Genomic DNA, 27,404 nt, shown 5'->3' on the forward strand with positions numbered 1-27,404 from the left:
GGGTGCGGGGACCGCGGGGCGCGCGGGGGGCGACCGGGCCCCCGGATGCCCCCGCCGACGAGTGGATCCGCAAAGGCAGCTTCATCCACAAGCCAGCGCACGGTTGGCTACACCCGGACGCCAGGGTTCTGGGGCCCGGGGTCTCCTACGTCGTTAGGGTGAGTGCGTCGGCGGGACCCTGGGACCGCGTCCTCCCCCGAGCCTCTGTCTGGACACGGGCGTTCCCATCCCCCACTTCTCTCTCTTGGACACTCTGGACCCGGGAAACCATGTGTCTGTCCATCTCTCCTCTCCCTTTCACCCTAGACCCCGACTGCCACGCCGTGCTCTGCCGGCCACCCCCACCCAGGAGGCGCCGGGGTCCAGGTTCCCACGGCGTCACGTGGGGAGGGGCGGGGAGAGGGCGGCTTGTGGGAGGGGGGCACGCATGCGCAAGTTAGGCGTAGCCCCCCATTTCTTGGGTGAGACTGGGGACGGAAGATGCGGGTGGGGGCGGCCGGGTACCCGGATCCCCACTGAAAACTCCCTCTGGGCAGAAGGGTCGGAGACCGTGGGCAACGTGGGGTGCAGAAGGGCCGAGCCCCGCTAGGTCCCTGATTCCAAGTGAGAGATCGCGGGGCCTCGGAAGGCGCTGCAGAGAAGCAGGTCTTTATTTGTCCTGGTTTTATACGAACCTCTGCCTCTGTGGATAGTTTTGATGAACCACTAGGAAGCGGCGAGCGGCCCGTGGGATGCCTCGCCGTGAAATGCTTCCTCACGCCGCAGGCTACCGGCCACTCCGCCCACCCACAGTTCGTTGTCACATCAGAGTCCGATGTATATTCACAGCGTTTCAGTCTGGGCTGGGGACCAGGATCCTGGAGTTCTGAGTCTTTGCGTGTGGTGTTTTGTCTTCGCTTCTTTTACAGCCTCCCTCCACCCACCCCATCCTAGGTTGACTAGTATTCCTCAGATTGCTGACCTTCTGAGCCTGAGAATACGGTTTTATGTGGAAATGGAGTCTTTGTCGATATAATCGCGTTAAGATGACGTCACACTGGATTACCGCGGCCCTAATGCGATCTCTGGTATCCTCTTAGGAAAGGGAGATTCGGACACAAACACTCAGGGAGGGGCCCCGTGACAACAAAGGGAGAAATGGAGTGACGCATCCACAAATCGAGGGACGTCCAGGGTGGCCTCGTACCACCGCCAGACGCTGGGAGAGGCTGGAAGCACCCTCCCCTCGGGGAGCAGGCCCCCCACCGCACCTCGATCTCTGGCTTGCAGCCTCCAGAACTGTAGGGCCAGGCTTACATTTCTGTTGTTTTAAGTCCCCAGTTTGTGGTGCTCTGGTGTGGCGGCTCGCAGTGGCCTTGACTTTCTGCACGTCCAGGTGTGGTCCAGGCAGGCCCGCTGCTTCCTTGGGAGTGGGTTAGAAAGGAAGAGCTTTGGACTGGCCAGCAGGCCTCAAGCTGTCTCACATTCTAGACCTGCTCTTCTCTCCTGGAGTCTTCTGACTTGGTCATGGCCCCTTCTTCTGCTGAATCTCAGCTTCGCTGGATTCAACACTGATTTTGTAGCGAGATGTTTCCCAGGCAATGCCTTGGGCTTCCCACTACATCCCCTCGGCGGAGGCCGTGGCTTTGGGGATTAGAAGTGCTCAGAATTCAGATGCTCATGTTGCTGGGGTGCAGGCTTTTGGACTGTTCCAGTGGTCTGGACATTGCCATCGATGCTGCAGACATTTATTAATAATGCGTGCCAGAGCCTGCCAGGTGCTGATGGCATGCTAGGAAATGGGGCCCACCCATCTGATCCCTGCTCTTATGGGGCTCAGGTTTCTAGAGGGAGAGACTGATGGTAAATAAACAAGAGATAGACAAACAACAGGGAAGTGGCAGATATTGGCAGGTGCTGTGCAGAAATTACAATCAAGTGATGTCAGAGACTGCTGGCTGCTCTTAGCAGGGTTGGTGGGTGGGGTGCCCCTCAGAGATGACATTTAGGCTGAGCCCTAAAGCCACAGAGGCCCTAGGCATGAAACAACTGGGGAAAGAGAATCCGAGGCAGGGGCTCAGCTGGCAGGTTTGGGGACTGGCCGGAGACCCATGTGGTGGGGCTGGTGCAGAGAGAGGAGCATAGGAGTAAGATTTGGGGGCTGTGTGGGCAAGCTTGGCTTTGGATGGTTCTAGGCAGGGTCACAGAGCAGCGTTGGTGCTGAAAGGAGCTTTCCTGTGGAAGTGGGCTGGGGTGGGGCTGGCAGGGCAGCAGAGAGAGCCAGGGGGGTGCTGGGGCACTGTTGGGGGGGCAGAGATGCCCTGGAGCAGGGCAGTGTGGGGGTGGGGAGAAGGGGGCTACAGCGTCCGTGCTGGAGATGAGCCCTGGTGTGGCTGCCCTGAAAGGGGGAACAGGTGGGGAGTCTGAATCAGCCCCAGTGTCCGGCTCTGTTCCCCTGGGAGCCTCAGTCTCTGCACCCACAGCCCCCAGATGTTCTGAGAGCCATGAGTCCCCTCCAGGTTGGTTTACAGAGAAGTGTGAGGTCAAGGCGGGAGCAGCTGTGTCCCAAATCATGCAGGGGCCGACGGGGGTGACCCGGGTCCTCCAGAGAGAATGTGCTGTCCCCACTTATGTAAGGTGGGGACACCAAGGCCCAGAGAGGCAGAGTTGTCACCTGGTGAGAATCCAGCACCAGACCCAGAATGGAAGCCGCTCTCCAGCCCGAACCTGCTGCCACCTGAGTGGCAGAGTAACTACCAGACCAGCAGCCTCGGAGACACCCCTGTCCTGGTCCCAGGACCTGTGGACATGTCACCTCACAGGGCAGAGGGGACTTTGCAGGAGGGATTAAGTTAAGGCCCCTGTGATGGGGATGACCCTGCATTCCCAGGGGGCCCAGTGTCATCAAAGGGTCCCTAGAAGAGGGAGGAGGGAGGGTCAGAGGCAGAGAGACAGGAGATGCTGCTCTGCTGGTTGTGAGGATGGAGGGAGGGGCCGTGAAAAGCTGGAAAAGCAGGGAGCCTCTGGAGGGTCCAGCCTTGCCCACGTTGGGATTTAGCCTTGTGAGATCCAAGCTGGACTCCAGACCTTCAGGACTATAAGGGGATACATTTATGTTAAATTTGTGTTAATTTGTTACAGCAGCAAAAGGAAGCTAAAACAGCAGCTGACTCACCTAGCTGATATCATAGAACCCTCAGGAAAGCCTGTAACGGTCCCTCTTTCAAAACAAGAATACGAAGGCTTGGCGAGCAGTGATGCCGTCAGGGCATCGGTCTAGACATGAGCGTGGAGTCAAGCCCCCGAGTGAATTCTCCCCCATCCCGAGGTTTTCTACTCAGTTTCTCGGTGAGGACCCGGAGGTGCAGCCACGTCAAGGAACCTGGCAAGGGTCGTGGCCGCTGTGGCACCATCAGCAGCCTCGCCACAGGCACGACTCAGAGCGGCTTAGAACCAGGAGGACGAGGATCCTCTTGTGGGAGCAGAGGCCCCGGTGGTTGGGGGCCTGGGGCTGATTAGTTTCCCGGTTTGGTGACCTCATCCTGGGCTCTAGTTGTTCTCATTCCCGACCTCGTTTGGGAACTGGGTCTTCACAGGTGTCGTTAGGTAGGATGAGGTCACCCTGGTTCCAGAGACCGGTGGCCGTGAGAGAAGACCCCGTGGAGACACGTGGAGGAGGGAGAGGTAGGCACTGGCCGTGCAGCCCTGGGGCGGGGCAGGCAGGAGGGCGGCTCTACCAGATGCTGGAGGAGGCAGGGAGGACCCACCCCTCTCTCACCTGGGCAAGAGGCATCTGGCCTTGGTGCGCCTTTTCTGTCCCAGATTAGACCCTCTGCCCCCTCACCCTGCAGAAGAGAGGCCCCTCCTGACTGCTAGGTCCTTCCGTGAGTAGGACGCCTCTCCTGGAAAGCCCCAGACTATGTCTTGCGATGGTCCCTAAACTGCCTGTGCGACTGGCCCCGACCAGTGCTGCCTGGAGGGTCTCCATGGCGTGGAATGTTCCGGCTCCATGTTGTCCCTTTGGTGGCCACATGTGGCCATGCACACTTGAATGGGCAGGTGCGGCTGAAGAACTCACCTTTAATTTTGCTCCATTTTAAGCTGAGGTCACGTGGTTGCCTGGCACGTGGCACTCTTACACGTTCATGAAAATCCCAACAACAAGCCCTTTCTGCTCTTTGGGGTGCTGTCATCATGCCCTCTCCAGAGTTCTTTTCAAAGAAACTTTTCAGTGGGGCCCAGAGAGACAGAGGGCTGCCTCAGGGCCCCAGGCCTGGCTGCCTCTGGGCCACCCAGTGTTTCCTGAAGGCAGGTTTTTGTAAGTGGGTGTGTTAACTTGTCTCAGGTATTTTAGCTGCAAATACAGCTGATTCCTTGCAGGCAAGGAGTAGGATGGCTCCAGGGTGGGTTAATTCAGTGACTTGACCATATCCCTGCAGACCCAGGTCTTTTGTCTTTTCACACTGCCATCTTCAGCTTGCTGGTTTAGCTGTCCTCCTGGTCACAAAAGAGCAGCCACAGCACCAGGTGTCATATGCAGATCCAGCCATGTCTACTGGGAGAAGAGAAAGTATTGCTTCCATTCTTTCTACACCTTACCTGCTGGAGTGTCAAACTCCATTCATGGCAAGGGAGATGGGCCACCAAATTGGCTTAAACCAATGCTGAGCAGAGTGGGGTGCCCAGACATCTGAGAAATTATTATAAATGTACATTCTCAGACAGAGTCAGAAACTCTGGGGGTGGGCCTGGTGATCAGTGTTTTACAAGCCTTCCAGGTGATTCCGACACCCATTCATGTTTGAGAACCACCAGTTTAAGCCAAGTGTTTGTGATCCTGTCACGTTAGCCACAGCTCATTTATTACCAGTGTTTTAACCCTCCGTCCTCCCCGATGGCTCAAGTGGTAAAAGAACCTGCCTGCAATGCAGGAGAAGCGGGTTTGATCTCTGGATGGGGAAGATCCCCTGGAGAAGGAAATGGCAAGCCACTCCAGTATCCTTGCCTGAAAAGTCCCATGGACAGAGGAGTCTGGTGGGCTTACAGTCCATGGGGTTGCAAAGAGTTGGACACAAATGAATGATTAAACACACTGAAATGAACATCAAATATAAATATAACATCTACCTGCACATTTATTTCCCCCAAAACCACCATGATGTAATAAAACAACAATAAAAAGGAGAAACACAGGGACAGCAATTCACAATAACTTAGAATATATTTCAGGGTATAGGGTGTGGGCTTCTCTCCCTGGACACACAGGGCACAGAGCTGCCCTCACGCAACAGCTACAGACTGATCCCAGGCATTAGTGCGGCAGCTCCAGTGCCACTGCGGTGAGGTGATCTTCCACAATAGTGGACAACCCCAGTAGAGCCTGAATATCAGAAAGTGAAGCCTTCTATCAGCATATGAGATAGTTTCATTAAATTCAGCGTGTATTAAAACCATACCAAGGGAATTTCCTGGCGGTCCAGTGGTTAGGACTCTGCGCAGAGCCCAAGTTCAGTCTCTGGTCAGGGAACTAAGATCCCACAAGCCATGCAGTGAAGCCAAAAAATAAAAACAAAAGCACTATTATCAAAAAGTTAAGCAGAGAATTACTACATGATCTAGAAATTCTATTCGTTGGTAAATACCCCAAAAAGCAGGAGGCCTAAACATATATGGCTGGATATATGAGTAAGGTTGAGTGTGTGTATGTGTGTACATCTAGGATAGAAAATAAGTATTTTCCTCTTATGAGACATGAGGAAGAGCTCAAGCAGATATTTGCACACCCATAGTTATAGCAACACAATTCACAACAGCCAAAAGATGGAAACCACCCAAGTGTTCATTGATGGATGAATAGATACACGTGGTCCATGCACACAGTGGAATATTACTCAGCCTTAAAAAGGAAGGAGGTTCTGACATCTACAACCTGGATGAACCTTGAGGACGTGATGCTCAGTGAGAGAAGCCACACACAGAAGGACACACACTGTCTGGTTCCACTCACAGGAAGTTCTAGAGGCATCAGATCCAGAGAGGCAGGAAGTAGATGGTGGGGCCAGGGACTGGGGAAGGGACTGGTAGTCAGTGTTTCATGGGGTCAGAGTTTCAGTTTGGGAAGACGAGAAAGTTCTAGAGATGGGATGGTTGCACGACAATGTGAATGTGCTTAATGCCATCAAGCTGTGCACTCAAAAATGATTAAAATGATAAATTTAATGTTACTTATGTTTTGTCCACAGTAGAAAAGTAAACAAACAAAAATGCCCTAAATGCTTCGAGTTCTGTGTAAAAAGGATTAGGTTGAAGCAGTGACTGGAAAGGGCTTTTCAGACATGAGCACCCAGGAGGATGCTCTGTGGGGACCCACAATGAGTGTGAGTGCAGGGTGTCCCAGTGCTCAACGCCAGGGCTCCCCAGCTTTTGGAGCACACCCCAGCTACGTTGCAGGCTGCCCCTCAGTTTGTGTCAGCCCTCAATGGGGCTCACGATGCTTGTGGGCCAGCTCAGCTTGTGCGTTTTCAGCAGGGGACTTGGAGGTGCACTCTGTCACCGATGCAGCTGCTGGGAGCTGGATCGCTTGGTGTATGGGCGAGGATGGCGTTCCCAAGTTCATGTCCGCTGGGCCCCAGAATGTGACTTCATTGGGAAATGGGGTCTTTGCAGATGTAATCAGGTCAGGATGAGGTCGTCCTAGGTCAGGAGGGGCCCAGGACCTTCTGGGACAGGGGTGCTTATAAGAGGGACAATTGACACAGGCACAGAGAGGGGCTGTGTGATCACAGAGGGTGAGACCAGAGAGACACGTCTGTGAGACCAGGCCAGCTGCTGCCAGAAGCTAGAGGAGGCAGGAGGGAGCCTCCCCTGGACATTGGATACCAGATCCCCCCGACTGGGGGATGCCAGACCTCTTGTTCTGAGCCAGCCAGGGTGCGGTGTCATTTGGCTGCCCCCGGAGACTAGCGCACTCAGTTAAGGGGACGTTTCTCTCTGGTAAAGGCCTCATTTGTTTCCGTTAAAATTAACACATACCTGTGGGCTTCCCAGGTGGCGCAATGCAGGAGATGCAGGAGACTGGGGTTTAATCTCTGGGAGGGGAAGATTCCCCTGGAGGGCATGGCAACCCACTCCAATATGCTCCCCCGGGAAACTTCATGGACAGAGGCGCCTGGCGCGCTACAGTCCGTGGGGTCACAAAGAGTCGGACGTGACTGACCTACTGAGCGCACACACGCACACGCGCGCACGCACACACACACACACACGGATGTACTTTCCTGGGGACAGACTTCAAATGGAAGAATAACATAGATGTGCTCAAGTTTGCAAGGTGGTCCTGTGCACAGTCCTGGAGCTCCCTTGCTGTCACCCCTCCAGCTCCTCTCACCAGAGTCCAGTTTTTCTGTTCTTCAACCTCCTCTAGGAGCGGCGAGACTCTGAGACTCTGCAAATGGCCTGGAGCCCAACAAACTTCCACTAACTTGCTTAGCAAAAATGAGCAATTCATCCTGAATGGGTCTTTTCATTTTGATAATTATATGTTTATTTTAATGGTTATTAGGAAGCACTGCTAGGCATCAAACCCAAGGTTTATGGTAACAATATGCAGTTTCCTTTTTACCTCATGCACATCTCCTTTTCTTTCTTCTTTCTCCTTTGTTTCCTCATGCATATTAAAAAAGCAGATAGATTTTAGTATCATAAAACTCACTCATTTAAGCTGTACAATTCAGAGGTTCTTGGTACACTCAGAGATTTGTGAAACACTCATTATAATCTAGTTCCAGAACATTCCAGCACCCCAAAGGAAACCCCATCAACAGTCACCCTCACCCCTTCCCGTGACAACCAGGAACCCACTCTCTGTGTCTGTGGATCTGCCTGTTCTGGACGTTTCCCATCAGTGGAATCACACCCTGTGTGTCCTTCTGTGTGTGCTTCTCTCACTTAGCACCATGCTCTCAGGGTCCATGCACGTGGGAGCGAGTGGAAGGGCTTCTCTCCTTTTCAGGGCTGAGTAATATTCCAATATGTTGAGAGGTGACATTTTACTTATCCCTTCACTGGTGTAAAGACTTTGGGGTGGTTTCCTACAGTGGCCTTTAGAAATAACCTCAGTTCTGTTTACAAATGGAGTTTAGAAGGAAGACACTGAGTAATAATGGTGTGGGGCCTATGGCACCGTGAGCCATGGGGGGTCTTTTGGGCAAAGTGGCAAGCTGGGTGCTTGTACTATGTCTGCCCTACTTTGTTATGTGAGCTTGCCTAGGTCCCTTCCCCTCTCTGGGCCCCAGTTTCCCCACTTTAACTTGATTTCTCCCCTTACATCCTTGGGTGGGCTCTGGGTCCCCTCCATTTCTACATTTGCAGAGGGGAAGGTTGGTCCCCCTCCAGAGTTTCTCTGTCGGCCTCCTGGGCCGACTGTAACAAATGTCCGCAAACTGCGCAATGAAAACCACAGGAATGTTTTCTCTCCTGGTTCTGGAGGTCCAAAGTCAGGTGCTGGTGGGCTGGTTCCTTCTGGGGCTCTGAGCAGAACCTCTTTCCAAGTTTCTGGGGGCCGCAGGCCCCAGCCCTATCCCCCGGCATCTGTGTCTCAGGCTCCCCTCCCTCTGCCATCCTCCTGTGAGGACGTTGGTCACTGGGTTAAGGACCAGTCCTGAATCCAGGACTCTCATTTTCATGTCCTGAGCCTGGCTGTATCTGCAGAGACCCTATTCCACTAATGCTCTGCTCACAGGTTCTGGGGGTGGGGACATGGGCAAGCCCTCCTGTGGGTCACTGTCCATATTCCATAGCTGGCCTCCCGCGAGTGTGGTATTCTGGATCAGAAGTCATGCCGCCTTGCAGCCTCAAGGCTGAATTTCACCTCTGCTTTCTTTTTCTCTCTTCTATTTAAAAATAAGGATTTCTTTAAAAAAGAGATAAAGAAGAAAAAAAAGTTCTTTAAAACTTAAATAATTATTTATGGCTGTGCTGAGTCTTTGTTGCTGCACATGGGCTTTCTCTAGTTGCGGTGAGAGGAGGCTACTTTCTGGTTGCGGTCCACAGGCTTCTCACTGCAGTGGCTTCTCTTGTTGCAGAACGTGGGCTCTGGAGTGCAGTCTCAGTAGTTGTGGCTCTCTGGCTTAGTTACTCCCTGTCATGTGGGATCTTCCTGCACCAGGGATGGAACCTGCATCTTCTGCACTGGCAGGCGGATACTTACCCACTGGACCACCGGGGAAGTCCTAAGAATAAAAATTTCTTGTCATCATTTACAAATTGGGGCATTTCAGGCAAAAGCCCTGGATTCCACGGGGGTCTGGCCCCAAGCGTGTAGTTTGCTGCAGCCTCACCACTTCCTCCCAGCACCGTAATTCAAAAGCATCAGTTGTGTCTTTGGACTGCAAGGAGATCAAACCAGTCCATCCTAAAGGAAATCAACCCTCAATATTCATTGGAAGGACTGATGCTGAAGCTCTAATACTTTGGCCTCCTGATGCGAAGAGCCAGCTCATTGCAAAAGACCCTGATGCTGGGAAAGATTGAAGGCAGGAGGAGAAGGGGTGACAGAGGATGAGATGGTTGGATGGCATCACTGACTGGATGGACACGAGTTTGAGCAAACTCTGGGAGATGGTGAAAGATAAGGAAGCCTGGCGTGCTGCAGTCCATGGGGTTGCAAAGAGTCAGACACAACTTACTGACTGAACAACAACACTGCCTGCGTGGCTGGTGATGCTCTGGGTGACACTGCAGGTGATCCTGGAGCCCAGAATGTGGGCTCATATTGTGCCCTTGCAGCCTACAAGTAGTGACTCTGAGCAGGTTGCCTCATGTCCTTGGGGCTCTGTCTCCTGGGGGTGGTTTGTCACTGTATCACGGGGGTTCAGGTGAAGTGAGCTTGGATCAGGCCTGCATGTGACAAGTGACTTACCAATGTCATCACTGCCTGGCACTCCTTTAGCCTCCTCCTCACTTTCTGTGCCCTTGTGGTCTGCTCTCTGTCCTCCAGGATGGGACCCCTAGCCCATCTCCTCTCCTGCACAGCTGAGTTGTGCCCCCACTTCATCCAGGGAGGGGCTGGGGCACAGGAGGATTTCAGCCACATTTTAGCTGCAGAGCCAGGGTGGGCTGCACACTAGTTGAGGGGTGGTGGTTAGACCCCTCACCCTGGGCCCCTGCTGCCTTGACATCCCCTCAGATGTGTGCTCTGTTAGAGGGTTTCCTCGTTCACGTGGTGACGGGCTCCATGTCAGCTGGGGAGATGGGGTAGGCCACCTTGTCATCAGGCAGGCCAGCCTGGCAGGGTTGCAGGGCCCCAGAAGCAGTGGGGGAGCAAGCGACAGGTGCCTTTCCAGCCTCTGCTTCCGTCTAGGCCAGCCCAGGACCTGGATGGGGGACAGCAGGAGCTGGTGGCTGTTTTTACACTTGTGCGCTCTTTCCTGGCCCCCTTGTCCACACAAAAGGCACTCACTGAGCTTTAATGCTCCTGTCGCTTGATGCCATATTGTAGAGATATTTGCATATAAATATATTAAAATTTTGTTTCCTTTTACAGCTGCAAGCTCTTCCATTCCCAGCACCATGGTTTATTTAGTTTAGCAAAAATGCAAGCTGCCTGGTTAAATGTAAAGTTCTCATAAGCACAGATAATGGCCTAAGCACATCTCATGCATTATTTAGGACATATTACATGAAGAAAATACTCGTCGTTTATTGGAAATACCAACCTGGCCTCCTGGGTTCGACCTCGCAACCCTAAATGTGTCAAGTTTTGGGGTGTCTGCAACTCCTTACTCACTCCTTCAGTGCTGTAGCTCTCATGGGAAGGGAGGGGCAGGCTGGGGCTGGTGAGACTTCAGAGCAGCATCAGGTGTTGGGACCAGACAGGTGGCTGGCACCCTGGGACCAGCCCAGGGTGGGCAAAGCGAGTCGGTGGGCACTCTGGCCACCCTGCACTGGGCTGCAGAGTCAAGAATGACTGGGGGTAAATACCAGCCCACTGGAGCCCTGGGGAGATGGGTGGAGTGTGTGCCCCGAAACAGCCACTTGTACCCACATCTGGTGCCTAGGGACTGGTGCTTCTGTGAGATAAAGTCCTAGAAATGGAGTTTCAAGGTCAAAATGTGTGTGTGTGAATCATTTTTTAAAAGTTGAGGTACAATCACGTAACTAAATTAACCATGAGTCACTCTGGAGCACAGTTTGGTGCTACTTTGTACCTTCACAACGTTGTACAATCACCACCTCTATCTGTTCTGGAACATTCCATCACCCCACAGGAAGTCTGTCCCCATTATCAGTGATCCTACCCCTTCCCTCCCCAACCCCTGACAACCAGGAACCCACTCTTGTCCCTGCGGGCCTGCCTGTCCTGGACGTTTCCCATCCATGACAGTGATCACATGACAGGCGCTGCATGTGGCTGGCCCAGGTCCCTCCTGCAGCGCAGACACCATGTTGGGGGCACTGGTGGCCCTCATCTCTGGTACCCCTGCCCCAGCTGCCCCTGAGCAACATCTCTTGGAGATTCTGAGTTCCCTTCCCTGGAAAGGGTGGTCCAGGCAGGAGTCAGCATTCCCTCCTGCAAAGGGCCAGACGGCTTCCACCCACCATCTGCTCTCAGGCCCTGCCCTGGGCCCTGGGATATAGAAGTGAGCAGGATTACCCCCACACGGTCCTCCTGGGCTGGCATTCTAGTGGAGCAGAAAGAGAATGAGCAGGAGAGACTGAGTTGAAGGAATCTACCAGCTTCCAGGGAACAACTCACAGTCAAGAGGGTGGTTCTGAGGAGGCAACCAGGAGCCTGGAGCTGGGGAAGGAGCCAGGCTGCAAATGACAGACAGGAAAAAAAAAAATGACAGGACGATGTGGGGGCGGCCAGGTTGGGCATTGTCCTAAGGATGGGGGCAGGGGCTATAGCGCTGGTGGCGGGAGGGGAGGGCTGTGGGCTCACTGGACGGGGTCTTGGGTCCACGGTGGCCCCCAGCTGGGCTCTGCCAGGCTGGTGCTGACCTGTGCTCTCTCCCCTCAGTACATGGGCTGCATCGAGGTGCTCCGTTCCATGCGCTCCCTGGACTTCAGCACACGCACCCAGGTCACCAGGTGAGGCTGGCTGGGGCAGGCTCTGGCGCCACTCAGTGCTGGAGTAGAGGCGGTGGTGCTGTGTACGATGTGCTCAGTTGTTCAGTCAGGTCTGACTCTTTGAGACCCCGTGGACTGTAGCCTGCCAGGCTCCTCTGTCCACCTGATCCTCCAGGAAAGGATACTGGAATGGGTTGTCATGCCCTCCTCCAGGGGATCTTCCCGACCCAAGGATTGAACTCAGGTCTCTTGCGTCTCCTGCACTGGTAGTGCCACTAGTGCCATTGCTTTGCCACTGGCACCACCCTGGGAGCCCTGTGCAACCATGACCACTGTCTAATTCCAGAACATTCCATCACCCCGAAAGGAAACCCTGCCCCTATGAGCAGCCATCTCCAACCCCCTCCCCCAACCCCTGACAACCAGGATCCCACCCTCTCTTTGTGTGGATTTGCCTGTTCTGGATATTTCCCATTGATGGTATCACACACTATATGTCCTTCTGTGTCTGCTTCTCTCACTGAGCATCTTGTTTTCAGGATCCATCCACGAGGTAGGGAGTTTTAGGGCTTCTCTCCTTTTCAGGGCTGCATCATGTTCCCATGCATAGGAGGGACCATGGGCTGTTTATCCATCTTCAACTGATGGGCATTTGGGTGGTTTCTACCTTTTGGGCTCTTGTGAGCTGTGCTCTGTGGCCATGTGTGCAGGTTTTGTGTGTACCTGTGTTTTCAGTTTGGGGTGTGCACCTGGGGATGTGACTGCCTTACCCATTTTGAGGAGCTACTGCTCCATTTGACCTTCCCACCTGTCAGGCTGAGGGCTTGGTTTCCCCTTGCAGCACGGATATTGTTAAGAACCTGTGTGTCTGCCCGACCTTCAGGATCCTGTAAAAGTTCCAGTCCCTCCCCAGGGATGAGCCCTTTCACGAAGTCTCTCCCATTCGGTTTGGGGGGTCAGTTTTGGCCCTTGTCTTGGGGGGCCCAGAACAGAGGGCATCCTCTCATGCCTCAGGTGGGAATCTTGGCCAGCCTGTGGTCACACAGAACTTGGGGTCCAGTCTCAAGGTTTGTGCCAGCATCCCTAAATCTGACCTCAGTGCCTTCAAGTGGGCTGTGGCTCAGGGGTCCACTGGTGTCTGAGAAACAAAGGGCAGGATGGGGAGAGCTGAGGGCAAGGGCACCTGCCAGGCACATGATGTGAGCGTCTGGGAGCCTGAGAGTCCCCGTCTAGGCCACCAGTTGCCCCAGCATCTCTCTGTCCTCTGGGCCCCTCCCCGCTCGGGATGCAAAGCACTCCTTCCTTAGCCCATTGCCTTCTCTGAGCCTTTACCCTCCTCTGAGCTCTGCCCCCTCTCCTCCAAGCTCTCTAAGCCCCCTCCCCTTCCGCCCACACAGGGAAGCCATCAACCGGCTCCATGAGGCGGTGCCTGGCGTCCGGGGCTCCTGGAAGAAAAAGGTGGGTGAGGGGCCTGTGGTCCCCGGGTGGAAGTGATGGGGGAGACGCCTGGCCATCCCAGGACCTGCCCCAGCTGGAGTTCCACTGTGGTCCCACCTTCTTGAAGCCCAGGCTGCCCCCTTAAACCGCCGTGCCGTCTGCCCCCCTAGGCCCCCAACAAGGCCCTGGCCTCAATCTTGGGCAAGAGCAACCTGCGCTTCGCGGGCATGAGCATTGCAGTCAGCATCTCCATCGACGGCCTCAACCTCTCGGTGCCGGCCACGCGCCAGGTGAGAGCCGCCCGCCCCGCCTTCGGCCTTCTCTAGCCCCGCCCCCGGCCTTTTCTAGCCCCGCCCTCAGCCTCCTCCAGCCCCGCCCTCAGGCCCAGCCAGCCAACTAGGGCCTGGCTGAGGGTCTGTGGATTCACCCAGGTGAAGCCCGGAGGGAAGTGGGAACGGCCCACTCCACTTGCAAGTGCGGGTAAGCTGCTCACCTGGACACGTGCTGAGGCCCCGCCCTGGGCCAGGGGCCGCTGCCCTCACGTCGCCCCACGGCTGTCACACCCGACAACCCGGGCGACGAGTGGGCGGGGCCAGGGGAGCTGCTGCTCCTCACTCCACAGCTCCTAGGACGGCCTCCCAAAGAAGGTCTCGGCCCCATTGTCTGCATTGCTGAGGAGGCGAGACCGAGGCTTGGAATCTTCTGGTGGAAACAAACAACCAACATAAAATTGCAGAAAGGAGGGAATAACTATGAATTCTGAGGAGGACTGTGAGGCCAGGCATGGGTTGTGAGCATGCACAGGGCGCTGTGACCTAGCAGGGGCATCACGAAGGGCTTCTTGGAGGTGGTGATGCTGGCGCTGAGTGGAGAGGTAAGAGGACATTGAGCAGAGGTCACCTGATAAGATAGAGCCCAAGAGGTTAGCAAGGATCCTGATGAGGAACTGGGGTTTTTCCAGACAGCACTGCTATCCTCCTCAGAGGTTTGGGGCAGGAAGTGCTGTGATTTGTGGTCTGGTGTGAGCGTGGGAAGCGTGGAGGAGATGAGCTGAAGCCAGGGCCCCAGGGAGGGGGCTCAGACTGCCCCTAGGGAGGAAGCTGTGGGGTGGGGAGCTGCCAGCACGTTCACCTCCCTGTCCACCTCTGCATGGACTCTATCTAGAACACGCTGGGCTAACCCTGAGCAGTTCGCCAGTGGGGGCCTCCCTGGGCAGGAGTTGATTAGGGGGAGCCATGAGTATCCCTGAGGGGTGACAGGCTGAGTGAACCATTGGGGACCCTGAGAGAGCCCTGCTTGGGCATCTGTGGTGCTTACTGGGTCTTGGAGGGACATGACCACTTAGGGCAGCAGTGGGTGGTGGCGAATAGATGCTATTGAGCACGCAAGTGAGCACATCTACACAAACATGCAAATAAGCAAATCAGCACACTCATGCAAATGAGCACACTGATTAGCAGATGTTGCAAATGAAGTTGCAAATGAGCAAATGGAGGCAAGGGAGCACACAGGTGAGGCTGCCTGGGTTGACAATGCAGAGTCAGGAGCCTCCAGTGGGTCCTGCTTTTGTTTTCTCAGTGCCTCCACGGTGGCATGTTCTGAATGTGAGAGTGGTGAGTGTCTGGGTGTGCATGTGCTGTGCCTAGGTGTCTGTGTGGGAGGGTGTGAGGGCTAATGTGTGATGCATCAAGGTGTGAAGGTGGGCTGGAGTGTGTGTGAATGTGCGAGTGGTTGTGTCTCTGAACAGCTGGAGTGGGGAATTTGTGTGTGTGTGCGTGCAGGGTGTGGTTTGTGTGAGGCTTTTAGCCTATGTACCTTTGTGTGTATCTGTATTGGATGTCTGTGCCTGTGTGTGCACATGTCCACCAGTTGGGGCAGGTTTGTCTTCCTGTGTATGTGGGCGTGTGACTGTGGGTCTCTGTATCCTGCTCTGGCTTCAGGGCTCCCCATCCAGCAGGGCTTTCGGTCATCCTGGCATTCCGTCGAGGGGACGTCTCCACTTCCATGCCCTTGTCCTTCTGGTCCCCACTGTGGCCCTGTTCTAGTGACTGGCCCAAGCCCCTCTCTCCTCCCCCAACTGAGACGGCAGCCCCATGACTGGTGGTCTCTCTCTGGCCAGATCATCGCCAATCATCACATGCAGTCCATCTCCTTCGCGTCCGGTGGTGACACGGTAAGGCCCCAGACGGGTGGGAGTGGACTTCCAGCCCCTCTGTCCCCAAAAGCCCCGAGATGCCCTGTCTGTGCCCATCAGTCCCACCCCCACGTTGCTGGGACTCCTGTGTCTGCTGCCCTCTCTCCCCAGGACATGGCGGATTATGTGGCCTATGTGGCCAAGGACCCCATCAACCAGAGAGGTGAGGCCAGTGGGGGCGGGTGGGGCCACGGGCTGGATCCACAGCCAGTCGAGACCCCGCTGATGCTGCCTGACGACCCCCAGCCTGTCACATCCTGGAGTGCTGCGAGGGCCTTGCCCAGAGCGTCATCAGCACCGTGGGCCAAGCCTTCGAGCTGCGCTTCAAACAATACCTGCATAGCCCCCCCAGGGTCGTCGTCCCCCCGGAAAGGTACTGGCCTGCCCCTCTATCCCCATTCCTCAGCACCCTTGCTGGCCCTGCCCCTCCCCTTCCCTGGGGCTGGATCCTTGCCCCCTCCCTTCTCTGTGCCCCCCACTTCCATGGCCCACTGTTCAACCATGAGGATGCCAGGATAACAACATCTCCAGTCCTAGCAGAGGAGAGGACTCAGGGAGCCGATCACCAGGCAGTGACCGTCATGCTGTCATCCTTAGTCTCCATGGGGGTGGCCGGCACTTCTGCAAAGGGCCAGCCTGCCTGCCTGCCTCTGCCGTGGTAGCGGGAAGGCAGCCAAGAAGGACGTGTGAGCAGTCAGTGGGCCGCCTGCCAGCCAATCTTTATTTATGGACACAAACATCTGAATTCCATCTGACTTTCACGTGTCAGATGCAGTTCTTCTGATGTTCTCTTAACCATCTGACAGTTCTGGTGGCTTAACAGGGTAGAAGCCATCCTGAGCTCCTGGCTGGCAAATTAAGGCAGTGGCCTGTGATAGGCTATTTAAATATCTGAACAGATGGGAACTGGTTAGAGTAGCGAGTGAATGAATGGACATGTTAAGAGTCCCATATGCACAGATGAGAGCCAGCAGTGTATAGCTGAGCTTGCCCCTTGGCCTTCACACAGGATCATGTGCCCCTAGTACATGAATGAGTGCTGGTTTCTACCTGGGGCTACCTCAACCCCCTCCCCTCTCCTGGCTGCAAAGCCCTCCTCTGGGAGCCCTGCTGAGACCTGCTGTCCGCCCCTGACTGAGGGGCAGGCTGTGGCTTCCCCCGTTTTGCTCTTAGGAGCCAACTTGCCTGGATAAGCATCTGTAGCACACATTTTGAAGATGCCATCCATGGCCAGTGGGTGAGGGCATTGTAAACGCTGATGGTGTCACCACCCTAAGGCTTCTGGGTTCAGGATGCAAGCCTGGTGTCATGCCCTGGCCACGGTGGGGCTGAGGTGGCTGGGATGGGTGGAGGCCCCTCTCAGTTTAGCCAAACCTTTGAGACATGTGTAGAGCCCCTGTTGGTGGACAGAAAGAGACACCCAGTTCCTCCATCAGCAACGGCTCCTGGCGCCACCACCCGCCCAGCAGATAGAGGAGAGGTCAGGATCCCTGGGTCAGGCTTGTCCCCCATGGTGCACAACTCAGTCTGGGGACCTTGGCGCCGTCTGTGCCCCACAACTGGTGCTGCGGCCCGTGCTCCCGCTGGCTATGTTTCTGCAGGCTGACCGGGATGGAGGACTCGGCCTGGGGGGACGAAGAGGAGGCAGAACACAACTACTACAACAGCCTCCCTGGGAAGGAGCCGCCCCCGGGCGGGCTGGTGGACTCCAGGCTCGCCCTCACGCAGCCCTGTGCCCTGGGGGTCCTTGACGCCCTTGGCCAGGTCAGCCTCAGCACGCCTGTGGGGAGGGGGGCCCAAGGGCCAAGTCCTGGGGCTCAACCCCTAGCTCTTCCTTCTGCTCCCCGCCTCCATGATCCTAGAGGAGGGTCTCTCCTGCCCCCTGCTTCTTCCTCCCTAAACTGTCCAGGTCTGCTGAGCCCTCTCTGGACACACCAGACAAGGTTCCCACCTCAGACACTGATACAATGACCACAGCCATGACTGAATCAGGGCTTCTGAGGAGGGTGACCAGAATGTCCATGGGGGACTGACTGTCCCTGTCAGGAGGATGTCCCAGGGCAGAACTTGGGCTGGGCCCTAACGGGTCAATAGGAGTTGCCCCGGAGAGCAGTGTAGGGAAGGGCCTCCATGTGTAAGGAACAGCATATGCTGGGGGCAGGCCTTCCAAGTTGGGCTGGGGGATGCAGCTACAGCAGAGGCAGGTAGAGGCTTGTGGGTAGATTGAGGCCCAGGAGGGAGGGATGGGTACAGAGCTGAGCTTGGAATCTGACTTACAGGAGGGTTGGGGTGGGCGACTGGGGGTCTGGGGCTGCACACTGCACGGGGACCCTTGCTCTCTTTTTCAGGGAGCCTCTCCTGCTAGAAGAGATGCCCGCGGCCTGCAGTGGGACGTAGGCCCCTCAGGTACCATTCACTCTGCTCTGGTGTCCCTGAGTCCCCACCATCCCTCACATCGCTTCCCCTCTTTGGGTCATTCCATCTGGCCAGTGAGATCGTGTCACTCCCTGGGTTCTTAGAGATTTGACAGCATCTGCTTTTTGTCCGTGTGACCAGTTTCCTTGCATGTTGGACAGAGACACTTCAGTTAGTGGTTCAAAGCACCAGCATATAAAAAGGCATCCACCGAAAAGTCAGTCTCCTGCCCACATTTGCTTTATCCACCTCCCTGATCAGGTAACCACTGGTAGTAGTTTCCCTGGTTTTTCTAGAATTTTCATGCACGTTCAAGTCAGTTCAAACATACGTCGCTTTCTTAGTTTTGGACGGTAGTGTGCTCTCCATCCCTCCACCTGGCTTTCCCAGGTAAAAGCCTGTCTTGGACTTACCCCTGCACCAGTGCGAGGCAGCCGCCCCCCTCCTTTTTCACCACAGTCTAGTCCCCACCACATGAAGGACCCCCCTCGCCCACAGACATCCGGGCACTTTCTAGGGCTCTACCAGGACAGCAGTGCCTCCAGTTGTCCACCACTCGCTGTGTTCAGGGTCTCGGTAGAGTCTATGCCCAGGACAGCAGCTGCTGATCCATGTGATGGAAATCACAGAGCTGCCCACCAGGTACCATGAGGTTTTAACAAAATGGTTGAGTTTTCAGCCCATGAGCATTTTATCCTGTTATACAACATTAAAAAAGACAGAGGAGGCTAAAATCCCCTTAGCCCCCAGCTCTGAGGTCTTGAGCTTACCCCCTGGCACCTGTGTGTCTCCTTTCAGCCCTTATGTGAATGGACCCCCCAAAGAAATGAGGACAGGCTGTGACTACCCACAGTCTCTCAGGGGCTCTGGCTGCTTCAGTGGGATCTTCTGAATGGCCACGTGCCAGTCCCCTGTCCCTGCAGTTGCTTGTCCACGTGGCCCCCTCTTGATCGCTGGCAGATGCCCCCTTGGCTCCTCTCATGTATCCCTCCCACAGATGCTGAGCTGTAGACAGCATGCATACCTCTGTCACAGTAGGGGAAGCTGCCAGATGGCTCCCTGACGTGGTTTGGCAGTTTGTTTGCCCACCAGCCCTGCCGTGGCTGCCTGTTTCCTTACAGCCGTGCTGACATCTGTGTTGGGCTTTTTTTTTTTTTTTAAAAAAAGATTTTCCCAAACAATCTGGGCATTTCACTGATGAGCATCAGAACCCTACTGCTCCCAGCACCTGTGGTTAAAGAACACATGTGGCATTGGGTGCCAAGTAGATGCCCAGCCATCATCTGGCCCTGGTCAGCTATTTCTCTGGGACACGGGCTGCTCACACCTGACCCCCAAGGTCATTAGCATTTCCTACCCCCTGAGCTTTTGCACACGAAGTTATTGCTTCATATCACGGTTTCCCCAAGTCTCTGACCAAGAACTCCTACCAGTACATCAGTGCCCCAAGTCCAATGTCCAGGAATTTTCACTCTCTGGACCCCTGCAACTGAGATTTCTTCTTTCTCATCCCACCGTGACTGTACAAAGCTGGGAGAATCTGCACCTTCTCTGTGCAGACTGGGAAGGCTGGGCCAAGGCCCCTTTGCCCCCATCAACCACCCAGGGCTGTAATGATGTTAGCAGTTTTATCAAATCATAACTTCTGCCAGAGGTTTTGGTCTTCACCCCTACTTTTGAAGAAGCTACTCCTGTTCTTCCCATTCAGCAGAGGAGGAGACTGAAGCGCTGAGAGTTTACTCACCTGTCATGCCTACAGAGGGTAGAGCTGTGTGTGAGCCCAGTTGCCTATGAGGGTTAAGGATTTAACTGGTATAAAGCAGAGCTAGCTTCAGGCCCTGAGTTGGATTTGGCCACAGTGTACTAAAAGATCATCATTTCCCTGCCAAGGATTAAAAATGGAGATGTTTGGAAATGGATGGATAGATCTAGGGGAAAATACACAAATGTCTTTGGAACCTAGGAAAAGATGCTCAACCTTACTCAAAATAAGAGAAGTGGAAATTAAAGTCCCCCTCGATGCCATTTTGCACCTATCTGGTCAGCACAAGTCCAACAGTCTGATAACACACGGTGGGTGAGGCCTTGAAACTGGGCAGAGGCCAACTGGGGAGGACCCAGTAGAATCCCCACAGGACACTGAGGGACCCCGGAAGAGACTCACCCAATGATACCAGTTTCACAAAACAGCAGCTTTTGAACCATTTAAATGCTTCACACATTCAAAACAAAATTAGAAAAGAACAGAAAGGAAACTCTAAAATAGAACACAAGCAAATGAATGACCTGACTGTGCCTCACTTGATAACATAATTATAGGGAGAGCAGAGTCTTATTGTTGTTACTTTTTAAATGTGGAGATTTAACATAAACATCGGGGTTTCTGCCTTCTCTTGAAACTGGGAAGCTCTGGTCCCTGGGCCACCTTCCTGCCTGATAGACTAGCGGGCCTGGGTGTGTGTGTGTAGGGGGCTCCTGTAGACCTCCGTGCCTCTCACAGCCCCAAAGCTGGGCTCTCATGGGGTTTTTCACTCCTGACCTTGCTGCGCTAAAGGGCGGGCTTCCTGGAGGGACACAGGCGTGGGCAGGGCGCCCCTCTTGGACCCCTCCCCAGGGCTTCCCCTCGTGACCTTGTGCTCCTTTGAACTCACACTCCTCTGACTCCCCAGTCCCAGCCCAGCCCGGGGATGGCTACGTGCAGGCGGATGCCCGGGGCCCCCGAGACTATGAGGACCATCTGTACGTCAACACGCAGGGTCTGGACGGCCCTGAGCCCCTGCGGCCCGAGGATAGCCCCAAGAAGGATCTGTTTGACATGCGTAAGCGGGGGGCAGGCCGGCCTGTGGGGTGGGGCCACGCCCAAGCAACCTGTGGTCTGGTGGGGGATGGGCTGTATGCTGTATGCTTCCCTTGGGACTCCCTCCTCCGTTGGGACCCTACGGTCTCCTGAGAGTAACCCAGATTCCTCTCCGTGGGGGTCCCCAGTTTGGCGGGAGGGGCTAGTTCGTGTCCTGGAAGAATGTGATGGGGATGCAGTGGGCTCTTCTCTATGGGACTCAGTCTGCAGGGTGGACGTGCCTAGCTCCCTGTTTCTGGGTCTCCTCAGTCTGATGAGTGAGTTTAAGCTCCCTCTTCATGTGATCCATGATCTGAGAGAGGAGGCTCAAGCCCCTTCTGGCTTGTTGCCAGAAATCCCCCGCCTAAGAAGGGAGGCCTAGCAGATGGTGGAGTCCCTCCCCCAGCCTGAGAGAGGGCTCGATTGGATGGAGGAGGTTTGTGTCCAGAACACCCTCCTTCTTTCCCACAACATCAAACTCCATCCTTTTGCATGAGCACTTTGGACGTGTTGGCTCTGTGCTGGCCCAGGCAGGGTCGTCTCCCACTCCTAGCACACCTTCCCAGGTGAGGTCTTTGAGGAACTCCCAAGCCAGCTGGCAATCCTTTCTTCCACAAAGTTTGCAAAGCTCCGCTCCCCCACCGCCTGATGACATGCTAGACAGTGACATGAACCCCTGCTGTGGCCCCACTGGCTCCTCAGAGAAGTCTCAGATGGGAAAGGAGGTGCCCCAGGTGTGAGCTCCTGAGGCAGGCTGTCCGCTTGGGCGCCCAGCCGGGTGGTCCAGCAACCCTAGTACGAAAAGGGATGCTTGTTGCCAGGCTCCCATTAGAAGTCTTGGGGCTGCTTCAGATTTGCCCTCCTTGGGTCATGGTCTCACCTCCTCCAGCCAATCACTAGGCCAGGAGCGTGAGAGGCATATGCTGATTGGCCAGGACTGGTCACATGTCTTAGGAGCTGGAGGCTGGGTCAACCTCTCTCGGATCACTCGAGAAATCAGGGAGGAGGGATTCCCAAGGGACCAGAAGTGAAGAAAGGCGGGTTGCAAAGCAAGCGCAGAGACACCAGGGCAGGGATCAGGGCTGTCACTGCACACTCCAGGGTGTCTGAGCTATGCGGTACCATCTCAGGGAGGGTGACACTGGTGCCGGCTGGGAGCCTAGGGAACTTGTACAAACCATCAGGAGCATTTCCATTAGAGTTTGGAAAAGAAAGGGACACCTGTTGCCTACCAAAGAGGTGGCACGTGTAGTGGAGGTCCTGGCCAGTGCAGTCAGAACAAGATGATGAAACAAGAGGCATAATAAACATTGGGAAGGAAGCCAGTGTAACAAGACAAGAAAAAAGAAATAGGTGTGCACATTGGAAAAAAAGAAATGCTCATTCTTTGCATATGCTTAGAAAATCCAAGAGAATATACTGAGTTACTAATAGGACCAGTAAGGGGTGAAGGAGCAGGTCCCCGCAGCCCAGGCCCCTCCCACCCACACTGTCCCCGCCCACAGGACCCTTCGAGGATGCTCTGAGGCTGCATGAGTGCTCTGTGGCGGCTGGCTCTGTGGCAGCCCCCCTTCCCGTGGAGGATCAGTGGCCCAGCCCCCCGACTCGCCGGGCCCCCATCGCCCCCACGGAGGAGCAGCTGCGTCAGGAGCCCTGGTACCATGGCCAGATGAGCCGTCGGGCGGCGGAGAAACTGCTTCGGGCGGACGGGGACTTCCTCGTGCGGGACAGCGTCACCAACCCTGGGCAGTATGTGCTCACCGGCATGCATGCAGGGCAGCCCAAGCACCTGCTGCTGGTGGACCCTGAGGGCGTGGTAAGGTGGGCGCGGGGGGAGGGGTGGGGGCAGGTGCTGAGGATGCAGGGGAGAGAGTGCAGAGATAGACCCGCAGGGGGCTGGTGTGGGGCAGGGCTGGAGGCTGCGAGTGGGGGTGGGGAGGGGACTTAACGGGGGTGTCCGGTCTGCGGGAACGGCCCAGGCCTCTCTCCTCTGTCCGAGATCGGGGCACCCACGTTCTAAGCACCCTTTAGGTTTAATAAAGCATCTTTCAGATTACAGAGCCCTTTATATTTACAGATCCTGTTTCCCTTTACCACGTACTTCAAAATTACAAAGCATTTTCCAGTTTTAGAGGAATTTTAGCTTTCACAAAGGATCTCCCAGTCTATAAAGCATTTGGAGGAGTTAGAGAACCTTTTCCAATCTCAAGGCCTTTCAGGGCTTACAAAGTACTATGTTTCATCAACTGTAAGATGTACTTTCCCCCCACATTCTATCATCACTAATGCATCTTACAAACAGTGATGTCTCTGAGTGATAAATACAAAGCTGACTCACTGGAAAAGATCCTGATGCTGGGAAAGATTGAGGACAAGAGGAGAAGGGGACGATAGAGGATGAGATGGTTGGATGGCATCACTGACTCAATGGACATACATTTGAGCAAGCTTTGGGAGATAGTGAAGGACAGGGAACCCTGGAGTGCTACAGTCCATGGAGTCACAAAGAGTCCGACACTACTTAGAGACTAAACAACAACAATTTATGTCATCTAGCTGAATCCTCCACACCACCCCGGGGGCTGTGTGTGCTCCGTGCCCTGAATAGGGCACACTCCAGTGGCTACTGTGCAGCCTGGCCCAGGTGGGACCACGGCTGCAGGCCCTTGTTCTATCACTTCCCTTCTCCACCTCCTCCTCCATACGTAATCACACTGCTCACTGCTGTGTCCTCTGTCTGAAGTGGTGTTAGCCTCCCGGGGACGGGGGTGGGGTGGGGCGGGCTCTGTGTTGCATCCAGGTCTGCTGAAATTGTCTCAGCATTCTAAGATGCAGGTGGTGTTTAGATTTGGTGGTTCTGAGTTTTGGATCTGTGACCGCAAGATTCCTGAGGTGTGTTTGTTTCCTAGGGCTGCCCTCCCAGTGACCATCACCAGCTGGGCAGCGTCAAACCACAAGATGTGTTCTGTCCCAGTTCTGGAGGCTGGACTTCTGACATCTAGGTGCTGGCTGGGCTGGTTCCTTCTCTGGCTCTGAGGAAGGATCTGGTTCAGGGTCCCCCATCAGCAATTTCCTTGTTGCTGGAAATTCTTGTTCTCTGGCTTGTGGACCCACCACCCCAGTGCCTTTGGCTTCTCAGGGCTTCTCTTGGCTTCTCTCTGTGTCTCTGTGTTGTCCCAGTCCTTCTTTTCTTATAAGGACACAGGTCACTGGGTTTGAGGGCATCTGAGTAATTCAAGATGAACTCATCCTTTTTTACTCTTTTTCTAAAATTAATTTTAACTGAAGTATAGTGGATTTACAATGTTCTGTTAATTTCTGCTGACCAGATAAGTGACTCAGTATACAGATATATACATTTTTTTTCTTTAAGGAATTTCTTTTCTTTCTTTTGCACTGCGCTGGGCCTTCACTGTAGGCGTGCAAGCTTTCTCTCTCTAGTTGCGGCGAGTAGGCTTCTCATTGTGGTGGCTTCTCTTGTTGTGGAGTATGGAGTCTAGGGTGTCTGGGCTTCAGGAGTTGTGGGACACAGCCTTAGATGTTCTGCGGCATATGGGATCTTAGTTCTTGGACCAGGGATTGAACCCATGTCTCCTGCATATTGGTAGGCAGGTTCTTAGCCAGGGAAGTTTCCATATATACATTAAAAAATATATTCTTTTCCATTATGGTTTATCCTAGGACATTGAGTACAGTTGCCTGTGCTCTATCTACAGTAGAACTTTGTTTATCCATCCTGTATATGATAGTTTGCATCTGCTAATGCCAGACTCCCAATCTGTCCCTCCCCCAGCCTGATCCCCCTTGGCAACCACAAGTCTGTGCTATACATCTGTAACTCTGTTTCTGCTTTGTAAATAAGTTCATTTGTGTCATATTTTAGATTTCACATATAAATGATATCATGTGGTATTTGTCTCACTCCACTTAGTGTGATCATCTCTGGGTCCATCCATGTTTCCACAATTGGCACTATTTCATTCTTTATCATGATTGAGTAGTATTCCATTTGTATATATGTACCACATTTTCTTTATCCTTCAAGATGAACTCACCTTAATCATATCTGCATAGAGGCTTTTCCCAAATAAGGGCCCTTTCACAGGTTTCGGGGGTTAAGATGTGGACATATCTTTTTTTGGTGGGGGCACCATGCAATCCACTCTAGGAAGCCACGACCCCTGGGTGCTGGAGCTTTGGAGCCTGTGTCCACATGTAGTTCTGTGGTTGAAGTCTTTGACCCAGTGGTTTTCAGATTTGTACGTGAGTTACAGGAGGCACTGTGAGAACTCAGTGCCCCGCCAGCAGATCTAGGGTGGCCCAAGGGTTTGCCTCTCCACCTGGCTCTCCCAGTGGTGCTGATGCTATGGCCTCTGGCCCTGCAGGTGCGGACGAAGGACGTGCTCTTTGAGAGCATCAGCCACCTGATTGACTACCACCTGCAGAACGGGCAGCCCATCGTAGCCGCTGAGAGTGAGCTGCACTTGCGAGGCGTCGTCAAGCGGGAACCCTGAGCCAGGTGCATCTGGCCCCAATGTGCCAGATTTTTCGCATCTTAAAAATTGACACGGGTGCACATGCTGCACACTTCACCCATTTACAGGGCACAACTCAGTGGGTCTCTTCACAGAACTGTGCCCCCTTCCCCATCTAATTCTAGAACACTCCATCACCCCCAAAGGAAACCCTGTCCCCATCAGCACTCACTCCCTGAGTTGTTATGGTAACTCTGTGTTTAACTGGTGGTAAAAATCCCTCAGAGAGGCAGCGTTTGGCCACCTGGGAGGTGGGCCCAGTAGGGCTGGGTCCAGCAGGGCTAGCATTCGAGGCAAGGCAGGTGGGTGAGAAGGTCCACCTGGGTCATCAGTTCTGGAGCCTCAGATGTCTTGAGTGGGGGAGGACAGACAGGTCCCATGGTTCTAGAGCCTCTGGTGGAGGGTCTGGGGGTGAGATGGGGGCCTGTCTAAGCTGGGAAGAGGCAGCTGAACTGGGGTGCAGAGGGGTCAAGGTACCAGGGCAGTCTGTGGGAGGAGGCAGAGGCAGGCTCTGGAGTGAGGGTAGGGGGCAGGAAGCTGGGAGATGGGGGCTCAGCTCATGGAGGGAAATAGGCCGTGGAATTTCCCCAAAGGCTGAGAGGCCTTCTGGGCCAGGTTGGGCTGCTCTCCCGTCCCCATGACAACAGTCTCTTCCTGCCTCCTCCCCCCCGTCAGCGCTGGCCTGCTCCCTGCCCTCAGCCAGGCCCAGCTGTAGGCAGAGACAGGGTTCCCAGCCTGGGGAAGGGCTCCAGGGATGGAGGTGGTCCTGTGGATCATCTGAAATGATGTGCAGTGCCATGGACTGTGTATGTGCACGTGCCAGGGTCCGACCTCTTTGCTTTCTACACCCTGAATTGTTTGTGACCCGAGAAATAACACCAATGGGAGTAATAATCGCTGCCAATGCAGAAGTTGCTGTGTCCTGGCCACATGCTCAGACCCTCCCCACATCTGTACTGACTCCCACGCAACTCCCAAACAGGCACTGTTAATAATCTTCTCATTTTGTGGAAGAAGGAGTGTCACAGAGAGGTTACAGGGCAAGACCATGGAGGAGCTGGGACTTGAACCCTGGCCCTCCACATGAGGCTTGTCACTGGGTCACTTTGCTACCTTGTAACTGAGGTCTATGACACCTGAACCCAGGTCTCCTGTTGCTGTCTCTGCTGACCCTTGACCTCTGCTTCACTTTCTTCCCCAGGTGATGGTTCTCAGCCTGTGGCTTCTGTCCCCGCTCCCCGGATGCTCCCGTTGTGGCCTTAGGGGCCCTTCAGCCTTTCTCTGGACCCTGGTCAGGCCGGAACCGCCGCTGTCTCTCCTTCTTCACCTGGGTCTCTGGAGTCTTCCTTCTCTAGCTGGTCCTGGGGCTGGGATGGGTCAACCTGGTCAGGACACGGGGTGCATGACCCCTCTCTCTCACCCCTGCCTGCTGCCACCTTCACCTGGAGTGAAGATGTACTTACCAAAGACAGAACCTTTTCTCGCCTTTAAAGAAAATATATCGAAAAGCAGCCATCCGCCTTGGAGCCTGGCCCAGGTCCCTGATGAGGCCGAGGGGCACCATTTTCCTTCCTGGATGGTCATCAGTTCGCCTCCTGGGGATTGAAGGCCCCCAGCTCCCTGGCATGCAGACGGGCTCCCGTACTTGCCAGGCTCAGATCTTCCACCTGAAAAATCGGTGCATAGTTGTCTTTTGGGGGTAGAATTGAAGTGCTGTGGGTCCTCAGGCCAGGGCAGATGAGGGTGTTGAAGTGGGTGAAAGCCGTGGGTGATGGGGTCATCTGTCAACTCCATGACCACTGACCCGGGAGGGAGTTGTTGTGAGGCCCCTCCCTCCCAGCTGTCAGCCTGGACTGGACGCTTGGAATCTGTTTGTAATTAAACCTGGGAATGACCGTGTGGTGCGTGAGCCCTCCTGTGATCTACGAGGCCTCTTGGG

At 54.6% G+C, this 27,404-nt stretch overlaps 1 protein-coding gene across 1 annotated transcript in view; it reads left to right on the forward strand.

Moving 5' to 3' along the window:
- The window catches only part of SHC2 (SHC adaptor protein 2), a 27,934-nt gene extending 570 nt beyond the window's left edge, over window positions 1-27,364 (forward strand). Inside the window, exons 2-14 of the mRNA XM_040241569.1 lie at window positions 27-158; window positions 11,999-12,069; window positions 13,446-13,506; window positions 13,656-13,775; window positions 15,605-15,658; window positions 15,791-15,842; window positions 15,926-16,052; window positions 17,281-17,443; window positions 18,028-18,085; window positions 20,764-20,913; window positions 22,436-22,746; window positions 25,316-25,449; window positions 26,667-27,364. Coding sequence (XP_040097503.1) covers window positions 27-158; window positions 11,999-12,069; window positions 13,446-13,506; window positions 13,656-13,775; window positions 15,605-15,658; window positions 15,791-15,842; window positions 15,926-16,052; window positions 17,281-17,443; window positions 18,028-18,085; window positions 20,764-20,913; window positions 22,436-22,746; window positions 25,316-25,444 — 1,428 coding nt within the window. The 3' untranslated portion in view covers window positions 25,445-25,449; window positions 26,667-27,364. The remainder of the gene's footprint in view (window positions 1-26; window positions 159-11,998; window positions 12,070-13,445; window positions 13,507-13,655; window positions 13,776-15,604; window positions 15,659-15,790; window positions 15,843-15,925; window positions 16,053-17,280; window positions 17,444-18,027; window positions 18,086-20,763; window positions 20,914-22,435; window positions 22,747-25,315; window positions 25,450-26,666) is intronic.
- Window positions 27,365-27,404: the final 40 nt, after the last annotated feature.

Source organism: Oryx dammah, unplaced genomic scaffold, assembly GCF_014754425.2.
Source record: "Oryx dammah isolate SB20612 unplaced genomic scaffold, SCBI_Odam_1.1 HiC_scaffold_5, whole genome shotgun sequence".
Taxonomy (NCBI): Eukaryota; Metazoa; Chordata; class Mammalia; order Artiodactyla; family Bovidae; genus Oryx; species Oryx dammah.